Source organism: Cydia strobilella, chromosome 6 (genome assembly GCF_947568885.1).
Source record: "Cydia strobilella chromosome 6, ilCydStro3.1, whole genome shotgun sequence".
Taxonomy (NCBI): Eukaryota; Metazoa; Arthropoda; class Insecta; order Lepidoptera; family Tortricidae; genus Cydia; species Cydia strobilella.
In genome coordinates, this window is record NC_086046.1 from 3762695 (window position 1) to 3777830 (window position 15136).

Here is a 15136-nt window from a genome sequence, read left to right on the forward strand (position 1 = left end):
ATGCATGCCACCGGTGTTAGTGTTTATAAGATGGACTACTCCAAATTAATCTACTTTGACGAGGTCTAGTCTACGGCTATCAGCCGAAGAACTTTTTTAACGTTATTCTGGCACTTCGTTAAGCACTTTTTTTACGTTAAGTTGGCACTTTGTTAGGCCTTCCGTTCCCACGTGCCTTTTTACCTGGAGATATGGCGGTTGATACGAGTAATTGAAGGTGAAAAAAGGTTTCTTTTGGCCGCGTTTTAATGATCTGACATATTAGGTTTAAATAATATTGGGCTGCAGTGCACGTCAAATTTGTTACTTTTTAGGGTTCCGTACCCAAAGGGTAAAAACGGGACCCTATTACTAAGACTCCGCTGTCCGTCTGTCAACAGGCTGTATCTCATGAACCGTGATAGCTAGGCAGTTGAAATTTTCACAGATGATGTATTTCTGTTGCCGCTATAACAACAAATACTAAGAACAGAATAAAATAAATATTTAAGTGGGGCTCCCATACAACAAACATGATTTTTTTGCCGTTTTTTTGTGTAATGGTACGGAACCCTTCGTGCGCGAGTCCGATTCGGACTTGGCCGGTTTTTTCTAAATATCAAAACGGATCGTAAGTGTGAAGTTGGACATCATATCTCAGTCACTCTTTTCTGTTTGTTTTTTTTTGTAAAATGAGTTGTTTGGCGTATTGTACTTCAATATTTAAAAAAAATTACAATTGTGGGAGTAACATGTTCCGATTCCGACACAAAATTCGATCTTGCGTTTTATTTCTCATTAAGATCATAAAATGTACTTTTTTTACTTGTTCATAGTTTTTGGGAGCTGTTTCGGACGTTCTGCCCTTGATTGACAAGGCCGCTCAGGTGCCCGGGCCCGTGCGCCGGCGCAAGCGTTGTGCAAGCGGCGTGGGCGAGAACAATCGCGCGCTCATTAACAAAACAACCGAGGAATGCGGGATATCGCTTACAATGTCAACATACGGAGTCTACTCGTATGTGTAACTTTTATCTGGGCCCGGTAAAAGGAAAGAAATGTACTGGCTTGTTCGAGGGTGCCATGCGCAAAAATAGTCTCACAAAAGAGGATGCTTAAAATGTTAAGAAGCTTAAAGAGGAAGAGAAAATCGGAAAGCGGATCGTGGGGTCCGAAGCGGTAGCTGTAGCTGAGGATGTATTAACATAAATAAGCAATAAAAAAAGTGTTATGTATTCATAGATATCTAACAAATATTACAAGTTGTTGATAATCGTTTGTTTCTACTTGTCATGAGACCTAGCGCAAAATCGAAGAAAATGTTTTGTGATGATTATTACACCTAATCACTTTACAATAAGGTTAATACATTAGTACATTACATTACATGTAAGGTTATAACAGAATTAAATTCGTGTCACACACCGTCGCCTAGATGCCGCTTATCTCAGCGAGCGCAACGTTGACATCTGAATGTTTAAACACCATTAATTAACTCACATGTTTGATTTTCATTGAACTCTATTGCCTAGGACATAGGTGATAAGGGTGACAACTGTTAACCCGGCTAATAAATGGTTTGATCGATTGCTGATCGCACGCAACATGACTATCTGCGATACAGCTAGTCTTAGATTTAGATATATTTACATTCAAATTAAATTCGTTGAGAATGCCAAATCCCACGTATGCGCGATTTTAATCAAATCAATTAATACCATATATAGTTCGTTGGTAGGTACCTGTTTCTCAATCAAAAATCCAGTTCGACGGATTTGGCATTCTCAACGACGATGCTTAACTAAGTTTTATTAGACTTGGTGGTAAATTATCAGGGTACAGTCAGCACCAAAAGCAGCTATCTGCCACCCATGGAATACTTTTCCAAATGTAGATATAACATCTCTACAGTTTATGTTTGAAAGTATGTGTCACAAATTAATTTTTCTACATATCTTAGACACATATCTTTTTTAAACTATTAGAAAATGATACTCTGTTAGATATTTTTGACGCGTAGTCTGATCCGTAACTTTTGATGCTGCCTGGAAGAACAGCAGGTAATGTCTAAACCGGCATATAAGAAATCACAAATTGAAATGTCAATACAGTGCAATCAAATTAGAATGCGAGGTTACACCAGGTCAGTCAAGCCAGGCTAAATCCGTCGGTCTAATAATCGATATTGTCTAAAATAGCCACCGTGACAAACGAAACCGAATGTGACGTGATGCAACCCGAATTTAGTAGCGGTGCATCGGCCGGGTCGCGCTTGCCAAGCCGCTGGCATTTCGCTAACACGAATAAGATATTAGCGCGGATAGCACGGCGCCGCGAGAGGTATTCGGGCCAAGTGTCGAAGCAGATTTAACCCACTAGTATGTCGGGAACGTGGGCCCACGCACGTGGAGTTAAACCTGAAAGACCAAAGACTAACCTAGAGATGTTTAAAAATAGTCCCCAATGTATTTTAATCACAAATAAAATAAGTGTTTAAAAACAAATTAGAAAATGTATTAATTGATTAAAGTTATTATTCGGTTAAGGATTTGCTTAATGACGATAGCTAATAAAATATTTTTTTTTAAATATTAATAATTGTTATTTATAAATGAGAAGACTTATTTAGTTTAGTTTTTAAGTTAATGTTGTGTGCGCTTACAGGGTGTCATGGTCTGACTTGTATTTTATTAAATACCAGCTTGATTTACTATGTACAGTATGTACATAATTTTACAACAAAATAAATGGAATGGAAATGGAAGACAGTGGTGAGGTGTTCACCCTCCGTTTTGCCTGTTTAGAGAATTCGGCATATATGATAAATTACCCTTCAAGTCATCAGCCACCATAATACAAAACGATACCTAGCCGATATTAGGAAAGTTGCCCACTTAAATGCACAGGGTACTCTTAGCTTAAAGTGTTGCTGTTGCAAAACAGGAAGCTTCGATTCGACTTGCGCTTCAGCCATGTTTGGCGCCACACATGAAGCTGTGCATGTACAACGGTTTAAAACGCCATGGCAACATGACAAGATCTTGTTTTCTCAAGCCAAACGCGATGCAAAGTGCGAAGCGTTAGGCGACTGGTGCGACTACATCCATTCCCCTAGGCCACCGACACGTTAGCGACGATCTTGGCATTGTAGAAGTATGTTAGCCGTTTTTCTACAAAAAGCCTCGGCCGCCCGCCACGCCGCGACTGGTTCCCGACACCATATGCGGGAGAGAACCGTTACAAGCGAGTTATGCAACGCATTCAATCTTGCACGCGAGCTTCTAAGAAGTCAATATGCAAAACGTGTTCGCGGGTAGTGGAGCTAAGGGTGTAGGAGGGGCGGTCACATCGGGTCGGAGGTCCGGCCGCATTCCTCCGCTGCACGAAAGTGAAACCGCGGCGACCGACCGCTCAGCTGTAGAAAGTACACGATTACATCTCGGCTGCGCCGGACGAGCAAAAACTGCTATCTCCGGGCTCCCGGGAAACGAGCCGCCCCGGGCGACGGAGAAATTGCCAATAACAGCTATAGCTAAACGATTCCTTTCATTTACTTAAACACCCGCGCTCGTTCAAATGTTGGATTTCACTCGAGCTAGCGCCGACCCGAGGCTATGGCCCACAATAAAGCGCTGTATACCGAATAAATCATCGCTTATCCCATCGCTGGTCTTACGTAGTCCGATGCATCATACCGCGTAAGACTTTAAGAACTTTCATACTAGTTTACCGCGTCGAATCCAATAGCACAATCATAACATCGCATTATGTTTTATTAAGCCTCGAATATTAAGTCTGATTATCTTTTCGCATCCAATTATTGCGAACTATTTAATAATTCCGTACGATCTGAAGGCAAACAATGATGAATCACCGCGAACAGGTATGATATCAACCCATCGATGACCATCACCATTTACGATAACCAACTGATTACATTGGAAGCTAAATGCCATATAGGTAGATAAAACGCGAGCTCTGTCGGCGAGGGATATAAAGAGCGAATAAAAAAACTGTCACAAGTCTGAAGTCACAATCGACCTACAGCCGGCAAGGGGAAATGAAATTGATTCACAAACTAGTGGAACCAGCTCCGAACCAGTTCCGAGCGGCCTCGCGGCTTCGAAAATAGCACTTGATCAAACAAAAAGTGCAATTAGTCGAGCGACAAAAGTTAACCAGCGGTCGATAAAATGGCTACGTCAGGAGGCCGACGCACGACCTTGCGCGGCATGCGTGGAAAGATCCTAGCATCACAACAAAATAAACTCTACTAGCGTACCGCCTTGTTGTTTAAGTTACATGTAAACAACGCGAGCCTAGATATTTAACTTTATAATAAAGTTGACACACAGACAATAAAGTAGTCACAAGGACCTGTACAAGACTTAATTGTAAAAGGAAGGAGCGTGTGCATTTTAATTATTTTAGCAAGCAATTTCAGCTGTTGACTCTACACTCGGTAAAGTGCAGGTCAAAGTCTATGCGCAAGGGCAAGCTATCTGATTGGTTTAGCGACTATCAAATTTATGACATTAAAACGTAGTGCGCAATTGCAGTGATATCTGCGTTAGATACGTAATCAGCTGTTGTCGATATTGTCGAGGAATAGGTTAAGACTTCGAAATATACAGGCAAGATTAACATAGTGGACAAGGGACAAGGTGTTAAGAGTAAAATTGCCAACCTAAGAAATTTAATTTTACAAGGGGTTTGTAAATGTTTTAGTTAATACAAAAAAAGGAAATCACGAAATTCACAGATATCGTTAATGAACAATGAACACACATTTATTATAATAATTTATAAGAAAATAATAAACTAAAGCATTGTTACCAGCATTAGGGTAGTAACAGGGTTGGCACATTGGATATGCTCCATGGTCACGCCTGTATATTGGAAAGTCCACAGATAAAACACATTTAAATGTATTGAATGATAGAGTTAAACCAAGAAAAGTCTGCAGAGATTTTGACAGCACACGCAGTGCAGGTGTTATTTTAAACGTTGAACTTCTATGAAATTATGATGTATAAAATAACACTGGCACTGCGTGTGCTGTAAAAATCCCTGCAGACTTTTCTTGGTCTATCTCTAGTTGTGTAGTGTAACTTGTGTACTTTACTCAGTAGGTACAGTTTAGAATTCAATTTCCTACCGATTTTGTACTTTGTCACAGTGACAATAGTATGAGGTCTCTAGCGACTTTCATATTAATTGTCACTGTGACAAGGTATGGACTGGGTCGGAAATTACCACCAGTGTTACCATTATTTAGTGGTTTCGTTGGTTATTCTACTTATTTTGCAAGAATAGTAATTTGATAAAATTATAAATACCAATTCACTTTTTTTTACTTTTTTTATTTACAACAGGCAAAACAAAGTTAAAATGCGACAGCTTATTAGTATACTTCAATACTAAGCAGATATTGTAAACAGGTATGGTTAATTTTTTATTTTTGACGCAGGGGTAAATGCATTTACGCATCTCACCCCCGGGCTGGGGAAGCCCATTGGGGGGTGGTATGTGGGACTCGCTCCTCCCGTAACTTCCTCTGCTAGCCAGAGGAAGAGGAGGAGAATACCCACTAACATCCCCTGCGGCGTTTCCGTCTATGCCGTTGAGGGGGGTGCAATGGGGTCGCGAGCATGTCAACCACGGCACCCCCCCGGCAGTCCTGGCCCGGTTGAACCGGGACTTCACACCAGGAGGTATGGTTAATCTGACTTAAGAATAGAAACAAACATATAAGTCTGCATAAAGTCCGATATATTAATTTAAGTTAATTGTACTTATTGTGTACATATCAATATTTAAATAGGTACCTATTACTTATTTTCCTTCAAGTTCTGACTATTATTTCCTTTTTATGCTGTTGTCATGTACCTATGTATATTGTGAAATAGATTGAATTTGCAGTGTAGATTATAAAAACAATATTTCTATGTGGCTGTTTTTATCATTCTGATTCACTGTCTGTGCCGACAAATAACATTTGTTGTGATTTTATATATTGATAGTAAAAAACCGGACAAGTACGAGTCGGACTCGCGCACAAAGAATTCCGTATCATTACGCAAACAACGGCAAAAAAATCACGTTTTGTTGTATGGGAGCCCCACTTACATATTTATATTATTCTGTTTTTAGTATTTGTTGTTACAGCGACAACAGAAATATTATTATTAGTTTGTATCATGTCACTACCTGTGAGTTCCTATATTGGCTTCCTGTATCAACTATAATTTTTATGTTAATGTCACAGCTGTTGGATCTCCAAATAAATAAATATCATCTGTGAAAATTTCAACTGTCTAGCTATCACGGTTCATGAGATACAGCCTGGTGACAGACAAATGGACAGACAGACGGACAGAGGAGTCTTAGTAATAGGGTCCCGTTTGGGTACGGAACCCTAAAAGACTATCAAAGTAAACTTATAAAACTTTGATAGTTACTTAGGTTCCATTGTTCATATTTAAATGGCCTTATTCATAAAGGCATTACTGGCCTGAATTAGCTATGAATAGTTTGTCATTTTGACTTATGTATTTGTAAAAAAAGGATAAAACATAATTGAAATAAATCAGGCTCGTAAAGTTTTATAAAAAAATGTGAAAAAGGGGGTAAATGTTTGCTTGGCTGAACAAATATTGGTTTTAAAATTTTAAAATTCAAGTCCATTGATATGATTCAATAAGAGTTTAGGTATATTGTTTATTACAAAAACTCATTAGTTGTTTAAATTTCATGGCACAACTTTAATCGTGAAATCTCAGAATAATAGTTTTAAAAGTTCTTAAATGAAACTTCAAACCAACACTCCATGTAAACTGTCGGATTATAGTTTTTCTAGTCATCATAGAAAACTGTGAAAACTGTGACATAGTCCATAATTATGTAAACATGTATTAACATTGAAATGTACTCATTAATGCCAATAAGTTATCTATTCTTAAAAGCAGACAGAATGTGTTAAAAAAACATACATACTCAAATTCTGTCTACATACATTAAACACAAACTAAAATTTCCAGAAAATTATCAGCTGTTTTAAATTACACTAATGTAGGTGTTTGATACAACTTTACATTAACGGGCCTTGTTCAAGAAAATAGCTGCCTTATCTTCCCTTATCGGGGCACTTGCTTCTCATCAGTCATGTTTATCAAAAACATGCTGATAACTTCCATAGCTGATACACGAAATAATGTACTCAATGTCAACCTATATTCACACATTAACACATTATCAATGGCAAACTTAATGAGGTTTTAAAAACATTAAATCATAGGTTGTACAAATATTCTGTAAATACATTACAAGTATTACAACACTACTTGGATTGTTACTACCAATATCAAGGTTAGTTTTTATACTTTTTATGTATTAATTGCACAACACTAATATTTACTGAGCTAGTCTACATCCATACATTTTAGTTTTTGCTAAATAAGTTGACATTTTATTATTGCCATGCAGTGACATTGACCATGTAACAGTTTCGTTTAAAATGCAAGCCAAGCCCTTTCCCTTCATGGTGATTTTAACTACTTCCTGCACAGGCAAAAAGCTACTTTGTTTACATTGTCCTTGGGAACGGGTTTTTTTGGGGAGGTTTTAACGAACAAAAAAAGTATTTCAGTAATTTTAAAAGGTAGCTTCTGGAACTGGTATTTCGAGTTGGTCTGGAGGCACTATAAAGAACCTAACCCCTAATTTTTGGTCGGGTACGGTTGAATTCAAGTTTGACAGGTGAGGTGAAGGGAAACAATAGCTAACCTTGCAAAGGGAGTCTGTTCCACGTGGTAGACGTCGGTGATCGGCTCCGTGCGCATGATACTGCGGAGCCTCTCCTCGGAGAGCTCCAGAAGACCATCACTCGCCGTCTTCAAATCAGCTTTACTCAAACCACTTATAACACTCATTTTCAACGTGTACTCTTGACGACTGACGACCGAGTCGAAAACTCGAAACAAAGATTATAATACTTCCGAACGATTCACAATAGTCCTTGAAATCAAACGTATACACTTCAGCAAATACGAGGCATCAATTAGGCCACATGAAACATTGTAATGCCTCCGGGTTTCTCAAAAGGTAACCAAGTGCTCTCCCTTGTCATTGCGAGAAGCGGTTACGGTTTTATTCAAACGCTCCACTGTTAGTACACACGGTTTTAAACAAACATTTGTATCACTTCATTATATTATCCGCAATGAAAAGTAAAATAATTTGTTTATTTACACACGCGATTCGGAAAACTTAAAATTGACAACCGCGGCGCGGACAGCTGCGCATCGACGAGTCGACCGCACTTCGCCGTACACGTTTCTGCCGTTACGAGCGTTGCAACTGGTATTCGTACCCGGTACCGCGTATTTGACAACTCGTATTTAATACCTGTTCCGTGGGAAGTCCTAATGTAGCCGTTCCTGTCACTAAGTTTGTGTAGTATCCTCCCTAACATGATGCTCAAGCAGTTTGCAAGTAAAATCCTAGATGGCGCTTACAGTTCAAGTTCAGAATGTTCAATGAAGTTAATGTGTCTCTTTTATTACATGGTTTATTAATAAATAAGATCACAAATACGCTATTCAGTTCAATATTGAAAACGTGAAATTTTTTTAATACATATTTTCCTAATATTTTACCTTATTCGCTAGTAAATATCTCTCTAAGACCAGTAGTGACATCTATGGACAAAGTAACAATGCTTGATAAGTAAGCAAAGCGCGCAAGTTATTTTCCAAATGGTGTATTTTACTGCCGCTAGATGACCCAAAACGTAAAATAATGCTTGTGCACTTTTTGGTTTTATAATTTTTAGATCAAAAACCGTGAAACAGATCAGACCGGCTAGCATGACTAGTGTTCTCGCGCGCGATTCTATACTCGTGGATGGTGGATGTAAGGTTAACTAGAAGAGATCCCTGTTAGGGATAAGTTCGCCTTTGTACAAATGATATGTTTTTTTCTTGTTTTATGTTTCTTTTTGTACAATAAAGAGTTTAACTAATACCCACTACTACTTCTACTATGAAGTCGCACGCGAGAACCACACAAGTCATGCTAGCCAGTAATGTGGTGTAAGTACCTATGAAAATAATCGTAGCAACAAAATTGTCAGCTTGAGTAGATGGACCTTTACAGCACCACGAGAGTCTAATTCTCGTCTATACCTTAGGGTTCTGTACCTAAAGGGTAAAAACGAGACCCTATTACTAAGACTTCGCTCTGTCTGTCTGTCCGTCTGTCACCAGGCTGTATCTCATGAACCATGATAGCTAGACAGTTGAAATTTTCACAGATGATGTATTTCTGTTGCCGCTATAACAACAAATACTAAAAACAGAATAAAATAAATATTTAAGTGGGGCTCCCATACAACAAACGTGATTTTTTTGCCGTTTTTAGCGTAATAGCACGGAACCCTTCGTGCGCGAGTCCGACTCGCACTTGGCCGGTTTTTTAAGCTTCTGGTATTCTGTTTCAGTTTCGTCGTATTTTCGTTAAAGTATGACTGTACCTAAACTGTACCATGCAACAAGTAAAGGAAGAATCAGTACACATGAAGTAAATAGACCATAAGCAGTTGAATCATTATTTATTATTCTGTTTCCAGAAGTGTCTGAGCATCTTGGCCAACAAGGCGGCGCCGGGCGTGTTGAACTCCTTGAAGTAGCTTTCTGTGGAGAGACGCTCCAGCCACGCTATTGTCTTCGGGAACCTACGACAAATAGAGATAGTAAATGTTTTTTCTCAAAAATGGACGGCAAAGTCGACGTTGCCGGTTAAAAAGTAGGTCGCGAAGTGCGTAGTTTATGGTGAGTCAAAAAATTAAAAAGTTAAAAACATTGCAGTCTCGATTTCGGGACTGCAATGTTGCATACAAATTCCATTATTTGTCGAGTTCCAAACTTTTTAAAAGTTGAAGTGGCCATATCAAATGAAGGCATGGGTCCATTAAACAGCCAATCAGATGATCAGTACTTATTATTATAATGTTGGTACCGCGACGTATTTTCGTCGTTGGCGTATTTTCAGCAGAAAAATACACTTCTATTTTTAATTTAAAAAATAAAAAGGCGGCAAAGCAAATCTTTTTACTTTTTTCTGTGAAAATATATACATAAGAACGTTGCTTCTGTAAAATATTTATATTATATTTGTATTTATTGAGAAAAGCACTATATATGACTCGGCTGGAAGGCTACTTGCTGGCTTCGGATTCAATTAAACGGACTCCCAAGGTCGTCCGTTTAAAACGAATCCTCAGCCAGCAAGTAGCTACTTCCGAGCCTCGACAATAATGTACTATAGTCCTTTGAACGCCATAAATGCCTATTCTACAAGTAATACACGAAGGGTAAAATGATTACTGTATTAGGTAATGGTGCGCCTTTGACGGACAAAGACATTGTTAAAACTAGATTCTCTGCAACGCAGCAACGGTAGGAGAGGCCAAGTTCTCCCTTAATTATCTAAATTGGCTTTCTATCTATCTTTGCCGCTCTGATATATATGATGGCAACTGTACGGTCGGCTTTCTAAGTACCTATGCCTTGACTTCAGTATAACCCGCCGTCTTGATTATGTTCTTGCTGGGGCACAGAATAAATAATAGTACTAGGTACAGAAGGTTCACTCTCTAACAAAAAGCGTCTATTACGACAGAGATGACCGCAAGGTGGCACAAGCGCGAGCAGGCGTCCGTTCCGTAGCGGTGCGTGGCAACTACTACTGCTAGACACCAAAATTGGTGTGGGACGCATGTACTTGTTTGTAGCGACGTGACGAAATCGCGGAGTGAGCCACGCCTGGCTGGGGCCGTCTTTTTTCTCGCGAATGATGGGGCAGGAACTACTTAGCTTAGTTAACTTACTTATTAGCTTCCAAAGCATGGATCCAATGCAACGCAGCTGCTGTAGAGCCGAGTGAGATGTCCGCCACAGTCAGATGGTCCGCGGCCATATACGGCCGGCTCTCTAAATATGCTTCGGTGATAGCGTAACCCTCCTCTATGTCGAATATGTTTTTCTTGCTGGGACCGTTTGATTTGCCAGCGAATGCTGGCCTCTGGAATAAAAGAAGTAGGTATCCATAAGTTCTGCGAAACGAAATCCCACAGACTTCGCTGGTTCGGTCACCTATTAAGAATGGGAGAGGATCGGGCTGCCAAAAAGGCGTACTTGGGAAGACCGTCCGACCGTCTAAGATCCAGATTTTTGTTTACGAATGTTGGTTTAATCAGATACTTACAGAAACGTCTAGAATTTGCCGGAACAGCACGCCCGCGTCGAAGTAAAGGCACTGGTCGACTATGGCGCGCGTGGCCGGGTCAGAAGGGTAAAGTTTCTCCTTATGTTCACCGCCATACTTGTTCAGGAGATATAGAATTATCGCGTGACTGAAATAAAGTAAGAATATATACAATTAGAACAAAATTGAATGACCTAGGCTCTCCGAAACATCTCGACTAAATAATATATAATATTTAGTTAATGTACTTAGTTTTAAGAATAAATTGCCATACCCTACCAGGGTGCCATGTGATCTTTTTCCTTGGTAACATCTATTGTATTGTACCATGGTTTGCAATAAATTGATTGAAAAATACTTGAGGTGACTACGAAGTCTCACGACAGTTTAAATTAGATATTTTTATTTATTGTTATTTTGGTAACGTGAACTGACACTATGACGACACACAAACAAAAGCATACCTTTCTGAAACAGTGAGGTTTCCATCTTTCAGCACCGGTATAGTGGACATTGGGTTTATCTGGAAAATAATAATTAATCTGTAGATTATCCAAGCAATAGGTACTATCCATATCGTATCGTAAAATCGTAATCAACACCTGTTGTAAAAAACTACGATGATGAACTAACGCTCAGTACAGAGGGCACTTCTAAGCAGAAACAACAGTACATACAAAATTGAGGAAGTTTGTTATGTATAGACTATAGTAACAACAGTTATCTTCCAAAACTCGGGCGACTGTATTCTATATTTACGAGTATTACAGGGTTTTTGGGTAGTCCTACAAGTGAGCTGTCCATTAGTATGTATATTGGTACAAACCTTCCTGTATTCAGGCGACTTGTGCTCGCCTTTGATTATGTCGGGCTCGACGTATTCGAACTGAAGCCCCAATATGGCGCCGACCATGCGGACTGCATTAGACGGTGGGCTCGCATCGCGCTTGTATAGGACCAGGCGCGCTGTTGAACATGCTGGAAACAATTATTAGACATTTTTAGTCACTCCTTCACATTCCATTCTAGAAGGGTACCTTAATACCAAAAATAGCTCAAAGAAGCCTTATCATAGCTTTTATAATTTATCGTAAACGTTCGCAAAGCACGGGTTGAAGGTACCTTTTTTCAGATTTTTGCTCATATCTCGAATATCTGTACGAATAACATTATAATTAGTTCGGACAAAAGTTTCTACATAAAATTTTCTACAAATGAGATTATATTTATTTTTACTCTACGATCAATACTTTAGGAGCTACAGGGTGATTAAGTTATTATTAAAGATATAAAAAATAGACGATTTAAGAAAACGTCGTTTTTTCGTACATGTTCATCATAACTCGAATTTTTAGTTTAGAATAAGCAAGTTTAGTCACCTGCTGATCAAAACAAACACGGCCAAGAGCATGTGCTCAGATTGCTCAGTGTAGGGTTCCGTAGTTACCCGCCTAGACTTTTTGCAAAAACTCAGGTTCGCTATAGTTTTACTTTCACAATTTTTTTCATATTTTTTGGACCCATGGTTCAAAAGTTTTAAGTAAATGGTCGAAAAGTGGGTTTTTTTTGTGGCTCCTTTTGAACTATGGGTCGTGAAAGTAAAGCTTAGTAAAGAACCAGTTACCACAGCGCCATCTCGTTTACCTGTCAAAATCGAAGCACTAAATTGTCTTAGATTTTACATAGAGCGGTACTGTCATTGTAAATTTTGTAACCACAGTAAATTCACTGCCATCTATCGACACACTTTAAAACTAAAAATGAAGATTTATAAAAATACGATAAAATATACAATATGGATAAATGATTTTTTTTATTTGCATTAATTATTTTTATATTATGCGTTAAAATTGTTAAATAACAAACGAAACCGTCAACGCCCTCTATACGAGAGTAGGACAAAGGTAGTGGCGCCATCTGTTCGAGAATCAAATTTTCGTGATTTTCGAAGCACGTTTTTTCCTTATCCATCTATTACGGAGTTATATCGATCTATCTTTGATTTTACGCATCTTATCAACGTATCTATGATGTTGCTATGGATTAGGTACACATTTTTTTAAAGAGCTAACTAACGTAATATTACCACCTCTTGTGTCTGTCTGCACTTATCTTATCTCTGTGTATTTGTGGTGTACCTATTGCATGAAGGTAATTTACATTACAGATAGTTGCCATCCATTACACAAACACGCAACCGTGTGGTATTCAATAAAGACTAATCGATACTTATTGTCCGATTGATAATAATTAACAGCGGTAAATCATCAAATAACACCAATAATATGAGACTTAAGTACCTACTAAAAACTAAAACTAAAAATAAACAAAACTAAGCTTAAAAATATAAAAAAAACTAAAAACTATTCGGCATGGTGCCGTAGATGCTGGAACCGTACCTACTTATATCATAAGTACTTATAGTTTTAATTGCTTAAAAAAAATTGACACAAAAAAGTTTTTATTTCAGTGTAATTAAAATAAATATCCAAAGTAGGTATTTATTAGTACCATAAAGTATAATAAGGACATGCTCCCAGAGCTCCCAGATTAGCGAAGATGTCACTTATCTTTTTTTTTATTTACTTATTTAGAACCTCTATTCAAGCCGGTTAAAAACAAAATACAATTCGGTATTCAAATTCAACTACCAAACTTGAATAAAACAACAACATATCAATAGCATCAAAGCAATCAAAGTAATACCAAATTCCATCACCAAAAACATTTACCTACCTATACAAAACAATATTATTATCATTATCAATCTTATAAAATTAAATTTACCTTGATTAAACAAAGTGTTCGTTAATCTCATGTTGTTGCTGCGGTTTGAGCGTAGGTACGTGGACACGGAGCGGCGCGTAGCGTCTCACTCGAAAACACGAAAATAAACCGACAACCTTGAATGATCACGACCAAAGTACAGCTGACCGGTGTAGGATGTAGTGGGGTTAGGCTGTTCAGTGCAATCCATGAATGGGTATTTTATATTCGGCAAAGCGTCTCCGCGAGAAGTAATTTCCATCGCTGTTCTTACAGGCGCTCAAGTGGAGGGACAGACAGATGGACATTGTGAAACTATTAGTGTGGAGTGTGGAAGAGTTAATATAACTATTAATGATAGGATCGGTTTGCTAGTTAAATCAGAGGGGCTACCCCGAAATTCGCAATTTGCGGGGATTTTTCTCTTTTACTCCAATGTAGGCGTAATTAGAGTGACAGAGAAAACTGCCCGCAATTTGCGAACTTCGATTTTCGCAGTATAGCCCAGGATCCGAAAATATGTTCGTGATTTACTGTGGGCATAGGGGATCTTGTAATGTGGTGTAAGTAGATAATCGCAGCCTCATTTTTGACAGCTCGAATAGATGGCGCTGCACGATTATGTTAATTCGATAACTAACGTGTTAAAAGCGCTGTAACAGATGCAACGTACTACACAGCGTCAACTCAATTATTTCTGTTGTCATAGTCAGCGACATTTTTTTTGCACACTTCTTTACACGTCTTAGGCCCACTTGCCCCATCCTACTAACCCGGAGTTAAGCGGTTAAACCGTTAACCCAGTGTTAAATTGTACTGGTAACCATGATAACTCCAGGTTTAACCGGTTAATGGGACATTCAAATATTACATAGCGCAATTTTCAGAGATTTTTGTATGTATTTATTTTATTTTATGTATTTTATTTAACCCTTTACGAAAAGCATTTGAGTTTCGACTTAATTATAAGTCTAAAAAACACAGTCCAGTCTCAAACCAGAGGACAGTAAGGACTCGAGTCTCAACCAACACAAATGACTGTAGTTTCAAGACTTTCAAGTAACAAGTAAGTAGAGGAAAAAGACGTACAATTTTATTTTTTTTATTTTTTACTATTTACAGATAGTAA

General features: G+C 38.4%; 2 protein-coding genes across 5 annotated transcripts in view; both read right to left on the reverse strand.

Annotated features, from left to right (window-relative positions):
• Positions 1-8332, reverse strand: part of LOC134741946 (death-associated protein kinase related) — a 287758-nt gene extending 279426 nt beyond the window's left edge. For all 4 annotated transcript variants that reach the window (XM_063674835.1, XM_063674834.1, XM_063674837.1 and 1 more), the window contains exon 1: positions 7762-8332. In XM_063674835.1, coding sequence (XP_063530905.1) covers positions 7762-7907 — 146 coding nt within the window. In that variant the 5' untranslated portion in view covers positions 7908-8332. The remainder of the gene's footprint in view (positions 1-7761) is intronic.
• Positions 8333-9570: 1238 nt separating this feature from the next.
• LOC134742524 (glutathione S-transferase 1-like) lies at positions 9571-14165 on the reverse strand. The gene is made up of 6 exons (XM_063675742.1): positions 14029-14165; positions 12068-12219; positions 11706-11764; positions 11242-11389; positions 10865-11058; positions 9571-9709 (listed from the first exon to the last, which is right to left on the reverse strand). Exons 1-6 carry the CDS (start codon positions 14057-14059, stop codon positions 9583-9585), a joined length of 711 nt encoding a protein of 236 aa, XP_063531812.1. The 5' UTR covers positions 14060-14165; the 3' UTR covers positions 9571-9582.
• Positions 14166-15136: the final 971 nt, after the last annotated feature.